Below are 13,132 nucleotides of genomic sequence, written 5' to 3' on the forward strand. Positions count from 1 at the left end.
GGGGTGGCAATAATTTTTACCCCATATTTTAAATAATTTTCTTCAAACTTGTTCAACTAAATCTCTTTCTTTGAGCAATTGTATTAGTATAAAATATAATAATTTTCCAATTTTTTAGCATGCAATATATCTCAGTTTTTGTATTATTTATTTTTTGCTCATCTTTATCAAGGGTGCCAATAATTATGCACCCCACTGTATATACACAAATACACTCACACACAAATCTCTGGTTAAACCCTTTGGATAATCTGTCCTCCAATACTTACACAGGAACGGAATTAACCTACTAATTAGTTGTTCTAAAAAATGTAACTCCTGTAATATCCAAAGAATATATAAATCTCATACTGTATTGGTCGGTTAGATACCAGGTCAAATATAAGAGGCAAATGACTACTTTACTATAAGGTTTCACTCTGATGATCCCCCTAGGCTGAGTGCCTTGAGGAAATTGCCTTGTGCAAAGAGGAAAAACAAATCATTTGAATACATACTCCGCTGCCCTAATGCTCATCTCAGAGTTGTCACTTAGGGCAGGGATAGATGGGGCGCATTGTGGCTCTGACAGGGCTGGCTTTTGTAGGTGATGAATGGGACCGTCAGATGTGTTGACAGCTCTGTGTTCAATACATGTGGATACAATACTGGCTGCATCCCTTGACAAGCTGATGGGCTTTTGTCCTGATAATCTACATTGCGTGTATTCTCTCAGCCTCCTTATGGTGAGTGTGGTCACTGACGGGTATATCAAAGCCCTTGAGCACAGAGTGTCAAGATTTGGAAGTAAAAACGGGCTGTGCTCTGACAGTTTGTGATTTCTGTCCAGAACTCTAAATACTGTCTGACTTAGAAAAATAGGCACGGTACTTCAGGACAATACTGCCACAATGTTTTCCCCTACCTTTACTTTTGCAAGACAAACCGATTGTATATAAATTGTTTGCAATTAAAAGTTGTCCTGCCTGCAGACTTGGATGCTGCTTTGGTTTCATTGGCACCCTGCATAACAAGTAAAAATCGAGTGGAAACAACTAGGCTTGGCTGCAGACCCAATCAAGTATAAGGACCCTTTTAAGCTGTCATGTTTGTAAAAAATGTGTTTCCTTATTTCAACTCAGGAGAATGAAACATTTAGGAAAAGACATATGCACAACTCATGTTGACTAGTGATGGGTTGGCTGGATGCTCACTACTAACCAAATACTAGTTATGAGTGAGGATGAAAGATAATTTAGTATGACACAAGCTGAAAGAAACAAGGAGAATCGTATACATGTTTGGCATAGTAAGGATTCTAAATAAAAAATCCAGAGTTGCAAACTAAATAAACATCCATCTTTACAACATTCAGGTAAAGTAATGTCTGTATTGTGGTAAAAGTGTAGCCACTACACTTGTAGGTAGTCTATCTAGTGTACATTGGGGAGAAATCCATGACTAGTAATATGAATAAATATTCATATATTGTATAAATGCTACAATAACCGTAAAAACACAATAATCACGCTCCAAAGAATCCAATTTCCAAATACCACAATCCACTCTAGCAGTTCATCATTAGCCATAGCTTTTACTGTAATCCCAAATATTTGAACAAGTATCCTCCTCATTGTTGATTGCTTAAATGCATGGGAATTTACAATTCTCATGTGCACTGTCGTCTTTTTATATTTATCTTTTCTCTCCTCCAAAATAACTTACGGTGTCCAGGAAATTTGAACAAAACAGCGCAAGGAGAAAATACCACTGGGTTAGGGAGGGCTGTCAGCAAAACTAATTAGAAACCTAGACTTTCCACTAGAACATATGTCTCTGTTTGTTACCTGGAACAGGGCAAAGCTTGGACTGAAGGCTATTTGGGGCCCAAGGACCGGTCTCTCGCCCGTGGGAAGACATGCACAGCGTCCTCTGAGGAATCGTTTCTTATGATTTGGACTGAGTGTGAGCTTATTTCTAATATTTATGATCCCCGGCAACAGAGTAAGTTATGGGGAGCTTGGGCCAAGACCTTCCTCAGTATTTTCACTCCCTTATTATTTATGTTGCCCAACATCTTTTTTCCCATCTCTTTCTTTCCTGGTCTTCCTGTCCATTTTAGATGGAGCCGGAGTAGAATAAAAGACAAAAGGGGAGTTTGTTCATGTTCAAAAATGAGAAGCAAACATTGATGTGAAAGCCAGTTAGTCTTGTCTGTGATATACAGTATAAGTAGGCTGGAATTAAATCAAAACTGCCTTAGAAGTGTTTATGCAGTGGCATTGTTAACATAACCTCATACACATGCCTTTTATTTTGAAAACTGGAAGCATCAATCGGGCATTTTTACAGAATCCAAAACTATCCTACCTTGTGCTTCTGTTCTGGGGTTAAACCAGTGTTGTTATTATAGGTAATTTCCAGTAATGAATTTGCACACATGAAGATAACACCCCCATTGACTTCCCAGTGGCTCGTAGCACATTATCTCTTAGCTTTAAATGGTGTTTAAAGGCTCTAGCAGGTTGTTTTTCACTTATGTTGATGCTTCACTCTGGGTGGCATATTAGCCCTCTGGTGTCCTGTGTTACATTACACCTGGCCAGGTAGGCTGCAGAGTAACCCTTTGTTTTGGATGAAGACACTTAGTAGTGCTCAGTCTCGCAAGGTAAAATGAAAGATGTTTCACTGTCCATGGAAGATGACTTCCGAATGTGAATGTGTTTTTTTGTCTTTCTTTCGGAGAGATAGCCTTTAAGCATCTCTCACCACGGAAGATGACTTACTTACCTTCTAGCCTAAACCCGAAAACCAGGAGGTATTACAGTTTTGGCTCACTCAAATTGCATTGAATGGGATACTTTGAATAGCTGGACTAATGTCTTACATTGACCTTTGACCTCTTTTAGCATTGCTATCTTTAATGACTGATCTCATATGATCCATATGTTTATCAAGGTGAGTTTATTGACATCATTTCAAAGTCACAGTCTTGCTATAACAGGTTATAAATGGCACTGTTTATGCTTATGTGGTAATAATGCTGGAGGAAGTAGTATACTGTGCTTAATATTTGGACCACATCAGTGTGCGTGCACGTTCACATACATACAAGTCTATGAGATAAGTCTTGGGAAATTTCAAGTCTCAACGCTGGATATGTACTTATCCTAAATATTGTTTGACCTTCCCAGCGCCTGGCCATTACTCTCCTCCGAGTCCTTCTTGCAGATGGATTTTTCGTTGCATTAATCCCCCAGATCAGGTGGGTTTTGTCAAAGTGTTAAACTTAAATACTTTGGGTCATTTATCTTTACAGCCAAACCCGGGGTCTGTCAGCGGCCAGACGAGCTATTTCCTCATTTGGTTTGGGAGCAAAGTGGCGCAGGAGAAAGCCGAGAGATGGCAGGGGCTGCTCACGGCTTAATGAAATCCTGATGTGAGGAGGGGGGAGAGCTGCTTCAGGTCGTGGCGCCACACCATCTCAAGAAACTATACCTCTCTGGAGAGGTGGCTTCAGTTATTCATTTTTTCTCTCTCTCCCTTTTCGAGAACTACGACACTCTGCTCATAAAACATTGCACCGATGCGCCCTCATTACCTCAAAACGTGCATTGGGACCTGCTAGGTGTCCAAGTGGCCGTGGATAGAATTGCAAGTGATTAATTTGTTGACGACTCCCATGGTACAGTGTAGCCTACTCACGGAAGCATTCATCTTCATTCACAAAGATATGAACTATGCCGCTGATTATGAGCACTAGTTCAGTCCAAATTAATTCTCATCAAACAAAAATAACAGATGTCACTGAAATGTACACACATTGTTTGGTTTTGTCTAGGTAGTGTGTGTTAGTATAGTCATGGAACTACGGAAGATTTTTGTGTGAGCTTTCATTCAAATGTTTGTATCGAGTGACTTTCTGGATTATTGTTTTAAGAGTGACTTTCTGGATTGTTGTTTTAAGAGTGACTTTCTGGCTGTTTATTTGTATTCATAGTTCCGTGGGTCATAAATCTCTAAGTAGTAATACTACACAGTAATACTACACAGCATAATTCATTATCACAACTAGCTTCAACGTTTCCCTGTCCTTCTAGTTTGTTTTCTTTGCGCTATTGTTTTTTTACATAATGACTTCTAACAGCTATGAATGAATATATATAGTAATATTGAAAATACACAGCCTCAAGAATAACATCACATACTACATATATATATATATATATATGGCTCAGTAGTCCCGTGTGGCTTAGTTGGTAGAGCATGGTGTTTGCAACGCCAGGGTTGTGGGTTTGATTCCCACGGGGGACCAGTACGGAGAAGAAAAAAAAATGTATGAAATGTATGCATTCACTACTGTAAGTCGCTCTGGCTAAGAGCGTCTGCTAAATGTATATAGTATGTGATGTTATTCTTGAGGCTGTGTATGTTCAATATTACTTTGTCACAAATATTTGAGTCAGCCTAACCTTATCCTTTAACTTTGGGTTTGTGGCTCGTAACCCAAACTTTAATCCTAACCATGAACCTTGAAATTCTTGAAAATGTAGTTTCGCCAAAACAGTAAAACCTCAATATGTGTCTTTTTACTAAACATCATTATGTGACCCTTTGTCCATGAGCTCAGGTAGTCTTTATTTTAGCAGGTTGGGGTCAATTGACCAATCTGAACTCTTTGAGTTATGAGTCTGCTCCTGTGCTGCGGTTGTGAGCATTGCTCAATGTATTCATAAAGCTTTCTAGTGTGAAATAGGCACATAACACACTACACAGTGACACATCTACTTCATCTTTAATATGTTTCCATTTTACATTTAAGTCCCTCTTATCCAGAGCAACTGACAATCAGGGCAGTCAACATGGGGTTAATAACATCCAATTTGTGAATGACATTGATACACAGCTGTATCGCCAGCGAATATAATAATTAATGATGAACTCCAAAGATCACTCTGTCATAAGAGTTTTTTCATTGAACCTAGTTCGGTATATCAATGTTTTTATTTATTGGTCAATTGGAAATGATCATTATGGACAAAATGCAGAATTAGTTGTGTACATTATCCATAGAGTATATACACTGCTGATATTGCTTTCCAAGAGCAATATTGTACATGAGAAAGCAAAACCTTGAAAATGGAATCAGACTGTCGTTGTTCACCCCACATTTTACCAATAATAAGGGGCTTTGGCTCAACCGCCCCATATTTTCTCATCAGTCGGCATCAGTTTGGGGGGGGGGGCAGTGTGGTTCCTCCCTTTGATCTGTCCCACTTCTCTTTGTCTGTATGGGTCTACTGATGCCATGTTCAAAGGCAAACATCCATCGTGTGTGTGTGTGTGTCTGTATGTCTGTAATTGAAAAACAAAGTCATCTGTAATTGTGAGAACCATATGTTACAGTGCACAGTGAATACTGAAATAGGGTCAATGTCCATAATCCACTTTAGATTTCAGTGATTCCACATGTAGTTAATCGAAAAATAATTGTACTATTCACAGGTGTCCGAACATCATGAAGGAAAGAACAACCATAGTATAAGCTATGGATGTATTCAACAAAAATAAAAAATAAAAAACAGATGTAATGTATTTACTATATAATAATACTAGATAATAATAATAATAATAATAATAGACTACGCCTATACTCAACTATTTACAAAATAATGGTTAATTCATTTAAAAGTGTTAGGGGTTAGTACATTTAGCTCACTCTTCTCCATTAGTCGTGTGTGACATTACAGCTCGTTTAAAAGGTGCTTACATTGTTTCTGATAATTACAGGCTAATGAAGCCTATTATTGCCCACGATGCAGAAACATGCACTAGTGCGCTGTAATCCTCGTTTAGCCCTTCTGGCCGGGCGCTTGGCCGCCTACGTCCCTCTTTATGATCTTAAAATGGACCCCAATGGAGCATTAGATGTCGAACAACACCGCTCCCGGGGGGGGGTTCAAGCTCTGACCTGCAAGAGAAAATGAACTGTGCAGAGGTGACAGGGTGCGAAGCCGTTTGGCCCTGCGCGTTTGGGGCTCCGCGGTGCCCTGTTGGGAATCTAAACATTTGTCAACCCAGTGGCGGACGGGAGAAAAAAAAAAACAGGTACTAAACACGGTGGAATATTACACTGTCTAATGCAATGCGGGATGTAAAAGCCTTAGCACTTTAAAGCCGACGTGTAGGCTAGGCTACGATTGATGTTATGTTAGTGATGCTTGCGAGAGGGGCTTGAACCCGGCGTTAATGGTCTTCTCTCCATCCCTATATGCGTCAAACCCACTCACTCAAACACGCCTACAGAGAGAATAGACGAAGAATGTTTTATCTCCAAAATTGCGCATGCACATTACCTGTCATGTACGCGCGCGCACACAAGGCCCTTTCTCACTCCCAGTTTTCACAAACACACACACACCGCAGAGGATTATTTATGTGCTCACTCACTTTCTCTCCTATTCAGAGGTGACGTATGATTATAATGTTGTGTACTAGGCTATCCTTGATTATTGTTATAACGCACGAGCAACGAACGACTGCATTGTTTTCTTGAAAAGGCAGTGGTGCTTGAATTGATCGCTTCGTTCAATAAAGCTTGTGTGACGTATTTCTGGCAGTGGAGAGAAAATAGGGGAAGTCAATAATGATGTTAGATTACATTGCTAAAAAAAATATTAAAATGTATACTACCATTTTGAGGGAAATCGGCTACAATTATGCTTCTCAGGTTTGTCAAGGAATGTCGTAATCGTGATTCCAGTAGTGACAGAACGTTGTGTAGTAGTAGTAGGCCTACCATTATTTTTCATGTTGATAATAATAAATAATATTAATCTATTTACAGTTGACATTTTACAATATTGGTCATGAATTGTTATGCCTATAAAATAATGATTGAATGGGGAGATTAAATCCCACAATATCCTCACCATTATTTCGTCTATTATTGCTTCATTGTTTTCTGATGCCAACTCAGCAAGCCCTCTCTCTTTCCCTATAAGCATGTATCACCCATACGTGTAACCGTCTATATCGCGCCCACGTTAAATGTGCGTTCCTGTATCATGTTATATTTACGTTGTTAGTACAGCTGTTATGTTCTGCAATAGGGTTCAGTAAAGAACATGGAAAAGAGTGACGAATAAATATAATACACCTAGCTACCTGAATGACATCCAAATGTCACTCAACAGTTGTATTGGGCGACCCAAGTTTCACTATTTTGTAAAGCCAAATGATATTGGTGATGAGATATAAATCTCAAATAGTTTGTTTGAAAGCATGGACAGAGACCAACAGAGAGAAAATGTAAATGGACAAATCAATGCACCTGCATAATTTATGCTTATTTTACGATTTGATGGAACAAGGCCCGTTTCTCCAGTTTTAGTTTATTGAAGTACCAGGTCAGGGAACTTTATTTTCCCGAACATCTGCAAAGCATCACCAAAAAGCCCTACAGTGGAGCCCAAAGAATCAGAAAATCAACATTCAAAACCAACTGTTTATGTCTGCAGTTATTCCAAAGACCAGTTGGCGATGATATTTTGATAGTCTGAATACGGCTTTCCAATAGCCAGCCCCAACAAATCTTCACTCTGGGCCCTACAAGGAAAATTGAGTGGCCATGAGCAGCAATATGTGACGTATAGGGGACCGGCTCCGGGGAAAGGGAGTGACGAGATCGAGCTATGCCTAATATAAAACCCAACTCCCCTAAGAGTTGATGATTTATGATGTCAGGTGTTCTGTTTCTAATTAACGGTTAAATTAAGTCAAAGAAAACCTTTCGAATTAGCACTGCTCCGATTGAGACCGTGAAGACCATCGGAAACAAGTTTAGAAAAGAGATATCGGTGGACTTATCTTTAGAACTATTAATGCTTGCTGCATTTGAGGGAATATAACACCTCATTCTTTCCGTCACTCCATGGCTCGCTGGCCCTCCGATGTGTTCTTGCTGGGCATAGAGTGCAACGCTCTCTTTTTGAAAGAAGCCTGATATTAACACAGCAACGTTACATTATGTATTTTTCCTGCATAGGCCTACACCCCTAATTGTCTGTTAGTACAAAATTAACTATTTTAAATCGAGACGACATAGCCTAACAGTTGACACATCGGTAAGCATGGTTGGGTTGGTTCGTCTCCATTTCCAAGTTATCCTGTAAATGGAAGCATATTTAAGGTTATACTGCAATTGTAAAAGATTTGAAAGATTTTCCACTTCGACATAAAATAACATAGCATGTGGAGACGAACTCGTTGTTTGGGAGACATCGCTGCAACCAAATAGAAACATTTAAAATGTAAAAAATGGTTGATCAGTAACAAGACATTGCTTTATAGTTATCAGGCTGTAATTGCTTTGTTGTTAAAGAAATTCGATGGATGGCCTAAGCCTAGGTCTATGTAGACTTAACTGAGAATGATTTGAGCTCGGCTATATCTTTCAAATCATGAGATGAAGCAACACATTCTTAGTGTGATAGGCCTACTTATGTTTTTTTTTGAAAGAGGAAAATTAACGAAGGCCTAATTGACGCATGTGGGGGAAGTCTGAACCTCATGATACTTGCAGCTAAAACCACTCTGCAATTGTATAATGTTGGTTGGATTCAATTGAGCCCTTCAAATTAAGTATCCCTTGTTTAATAAGAACACATCCCTATCAATATTGCTGAATGACACCCAAGACGGCGGGTTTCCATCTAAGCTAATAGAATCTCGTGCAGTTGTATAACTAATGTTATTTGGCCTGGTTTCGTCCCCACACGAATGTCACCATATGGTGTTTTTTAGCACGAACGGTACGATGTTTCTGCAAAGGCTCGATTCACTGTTAATGGTTCATGTAAGAAATGCATTTACCATTTCAATCGATTATTTATAAAACAACTAAATAACAAAAGACATTGGACATTATCAATATACTTCGGATTTGAAATAGATAATAATTGATTTTGTTGACACGCGCCGTGAGGGATGTGGGAATAAGTTCAGAATTGCCACCTCTGATTTGTAAATCTGTCTATCACGCTGCAGAGAGCACGGTGTTAATGTGCTGAATAAAATACTATAATAATACAAAATAATTCCAACAGTTTGTAAACATGCCAGTGGAATTTATTTTTATTAGAAAAAATAATTGGGAACAGCATTGTATATTCATATGAGGATATTGTCCTATTTCATGCAAAATGTGTCCCTTTTTGGAATTAATAGTCTAAAATTCAACATTTTTGGATAGACGGTGTGCGCCATAAACAATGAAAGTTTATATATAAAAATATAATACACATTTTCTCAATATAATATATTTTAATAAACGAACAACATTTCGCTATAGGCCTAAGCATAAAGACACAATTCCTGTTGAAAACACATTACTTATTTGTAATTGCAATAGGCTATTATTGAAAAAATGAGCATACAACATCTTCATACTTCAGATGAATAGTATAGGCTATACGTAGCATAATTTTTTTTCGAAGATTATCGTTAAACCTATTTGAAAAATATTTAACAAACTATTAAATGCATGCATATTCTAGGTCTACTATACTTGTTAGTGTACAATTCTGAAGTCATTCTGCTCAATGGATAAACAACACACAACCTACCTGCTCCTCGTTGCTGTCGAACTTACCCCTTTTTCATTCTATGATCTACCCTCTTACATGGTATAGCCCTTGCATCATCAGAATTTTTATTCACATCATTAACGAAGGGGAGAGAATGAGAGCGTGACAGTCTTCTGTGTCGCGTCTCTTTACCTGCGAGCTCAACAGATCACAAAGTATTGTTACGCGTCATATTTATCACCATGCTATTCTATACATTTTATGGCGCATTATAGTGTAATTCGACACTGTCCTAAAGTTCACTATTTATCTCCTAATCATTCCCAGGTTGTCTCATTAGCTTCCTATACAGCTAGAATAGATAATAGTATAACTACTTAAAAAATATATATATATAATCCCCGATAACTGATGGGCAAAAAAAAGGTTAAAGGTTAAGGTTTTTGTTGAAGCTGTTCCTCTCCCAAAAGATCCAAAACGTATAAAATCTATAAGCTCACGACAGGAAGGATCACACGTCTATGCTTTGTGCCTGAAACTTAATGAGCATGCTAACATGGAATGTTAATTATAATGCAGGCTTACTTTTGTACAGTTCTAGAAAACAGTTGTCAATAATAGACAATGCACTCAAAACATAATAACACATTAGTAGCCTAATAATAATAATAATAATAATACATATTTGTCACATCACAAAATGGCATATTACTGTACTTGAGTTAGGCCTACCTACTATATTGCTTGCAGGGGGGGATTTCTAAATTAGGCTAATTGTGCAGTGATCAGAGTTTGGTGTACCCTGGTCAAGCTTTTGTGGTTACTAGCACTTACATTTTACACCTAACCCTTTGTCTCCGAATCATAAGTGCTTTCAAATCTCGTATAATTTGTTTATGATTAAGCTACAAATGGTGGCAATACTGAAACTTTTAATGGTCAATTAGACGTACTGTGTACTATAATAATAATACCATTATTCACAAGAATGCTTGTGGCATTGTTTAATGAGCATCAACTCCCTTCCCAGAGAAATACACGGGGAACATGTTGCCTGTGGGAAGGGGGGCGGCAGATGCATAACCATTTCAAGCCATCACCCTCTCCTCAAACATCCCCAAAACTGAGGCGACACTCCTCCTATTCCCGCGTCCAATTAGTTATTTTGGTCTGGCCCTTTAAGACGCAGCAGCGGGTCAGCAAGTAGTGTAGTGTTTCTCTAATTGAACTTCGCCCAATCAACAATAACTCGTTAGCAGTTGCTTGCTTTTTCTTGTTCCTTGAGACAGCTTATTCCTCGCAGGAATCGCCCCCAGCGACTACCCGTTATACTTTCTAAAGATCTTCATGGAACTTCGCAGAGGAACTGTCTCTCTCTGGAAGGGAATACAATTCGGTTGCCTGTGAAACTGCAGCCTACGCCCGAAGCATGGTTATTTTGGAGAAAACATTTCAGACAAGTGAAGTTGCAAGATTCGACTGAAAGTGATAAAAAAAAGTGGGTTGTGAAGACGCGAATCGAAGGAAACACTCGTGGACGTTTAAACTAGCATTTGAATGAAATAATCAGCCTTTGTCAGCAGTAATTCCTTTGGACGGCCGATGACCTCCAGTAAAGACATGAAGGCAGGCTCCGTGTTGCAGTCCAGCAGCGAGGAGAGGAGACGGGGTCCCTTGGACCAGCTTCCACCCCCGGCCAACTCCAACAAGCCACTGACGCCGTTCAGTATTGAGGATATTCTAAACAAACCCTCGGTGAAGAAATCAGTTGCTAATCTCTGTCCACCGAGAGTTATTGAAAAAGTGTCCGGCTCAAACGCAGCAAGGAACGGTATTACCACTCCTTCTTCGCCGTTATGCGCTCTGGAGGAACTAGCCAGCAAAACATTTAAAGGTCTGGAAGTCAGCGTTATACAAGCAGCTGAAGGTAAGGATTTCAATAGACATGACGTTTTAATATTTACATGTACAGATTCAGTTAGTGATTGTATTAACCAAATATGCATAATCTCTAATAGCTATTGTTGATAGCCTATTGGTCGTGTGAACTGTTGTCAAACTTGTGTTTTTTTAAAAGGCATTGCAATAGGCTATGTCTCAAGCTATTGCTAAGCCTAAATTCCCCAAACAATCATGCCTGTGCGATGTAATCTGTCCTTGGCTATTATTTCAGCATTTGAGTTGATTTGTTAGATACTAAACACCAGTATAAGGAAACCTACAATTTATTGGGGTGGCAAAGCAGGCCTCTAAACCGACATTTTCTATTGTGCTTCCTGGTGTATCATTAAATTAAGTTGCAACATTTTATAGGCTGTTTGATTTAGTAGAATTATATTTATTTAGATCCTGATATTGACAGCCATGTTAATCCTAATGATGAATAGGCAATGTAAAACATACATGTCATTCATTTCATATGGCTCTATGGAATGCTGCCCACAAGTTATTACCAAACCATACCCATCACCACAATTGGCCACACAAAAATAGTTTGCATCTGCAACCCTATTAAAAAAAGCCTCAACAACAAAGCTGCTAATCATGGCACACGTTTGTAGACATGTTGTTCTGATATTGTTTTGGAGAGTGACTGTATTTTGGTTTCCCTAAAGGTCGTGAGCATGTGAACGCCTTTGGACAGAGGCAGACCTCAAAAAAGAGGAGAAAGTCCCGGACAGCTTTCACCAACCATCAGATATATGAACTCGAGAAGCGCTTTTTGTACCAGAAATACCTGTCCCCGGCCGACCGAGACCAGATAGCTCAGCAACTGGGGCTAAGCAACGCTCAGGTCATCACCTGGTTTCAGAACAGACGGGCCAAGCTCAAGAGAGACTTGGAAGAGATGAAAGCGGACGTGGAGTCGCTCAAGAAAATACCACCACAAACCCTGCAAAAGCTAGTCACCATGGAAGAAGACATTGACGACCCGCAAGGAAGCATCTCCCCGTCGTCACAAGGACACCGAGCATTTCCACAGTCCCCCTCTTCATCCAGAGATCAAACCACGGACGAATTCTCAGAGGAGGACGAAGAGATTGAGGTGGACGATTGACAGTAGGCCCATGTTTTAAGAAAGGGCATTTTTAACTTTTGCACGGATATTGACGACTGGAGAAGTGAAACTAAAAAAATGAAAGTTTACTTTCTCCTCTTCTCCATTTTAATTTATTAATAGGACTGTAAAGCCTTGTCTGTTTCAATTTCACCAAATTATTATTTGAGGAATAGCCTACATCTTTATTTTAATTGGATATGAAAAATACTTTGTTTTGGTACAGGATCATGACTGCAAAATGTGTATGTACATTTAACGCTGGGGGGGGGGGCAATTATTTAACTTTTCATCCACATTCAGCTGCTAAAGGACATATCTACCAAAAACTCGAATGTGCCCAAGGTTAGGCCCACGTCTTCTACAAAATGCCCATAACTGAAAAAAAAACCCGAAATGGGTTAGATTAAAATTGGGGTCTAGGATATGTATCGATCTTGATGTAGGCTATATTTCATTAAAAAAAAGAAATGCCAATAGCAGTCATGTAAAAAGCCATGATCATTAT

At 39.1% G+C, this 13,132-nt stretch overlaps 1 protein-coding gene across 1 annotated transcript; it reads left to right on the forward strand.

The window, feature by feature from the left end:
* The first annotated feature begins 10,562 nt into the window (after positions 1–10,562).
* Positions 10,563–12,892, forward strand: LOC106611617 (transcription factor LBX2). The gene is made up of 2 exons (XM_014212010.2): positions 10,563–11,493; positions 12,182–12,892. The coding sequence occupies exons 1-2, from the start codon at positions 11,169–11,171 to the stop codon at positions 12,622–12,624; spliced, it is 768 nt and encodes a 255-aa protein (XP_014067485.2). The 5' UTR covers positions 10,563–11,168; the 3' UTR covers positions 12,625–12,892.
* The last annotated feature ends 240 nt before the right edge of the window (positions 12,893–13,132 follow it).

The sequence above is a fragment of the Salmo salar genome, chromosome ssa09, assembly GCF_905237065.1.
Source record: "Salmo salar chromosome ssa09, Ssal_v3.1, whole genome shotgun sequence".
NCBI classification, from domain to species: domain Eukaryota; kingdom Metazoa; phylum Chordata; class Actinopteri; order Salmoniformes; family Salmonidae; genus Salmo; species Salmo salar.

What these genes read in the sequence shown, in the direction of transcription:
- LOC106611617 (XM_014212010.2), top strand. Translation starts at nt 11,169, where the DNA reads ATGACCTCCAGTAAAGACATGAAGGCAGGCTCCGTGTTGCAGTCCAGC. An exon ending in CGTTATACAAGCAGCTGAAG is followed by an intron (nt 11,494 to 12,181) that starts GTAAGGATTTCA and finishes GTTTCCCTAAAG; the next exon opens with GTCGTGAGCATGTGAACGCC.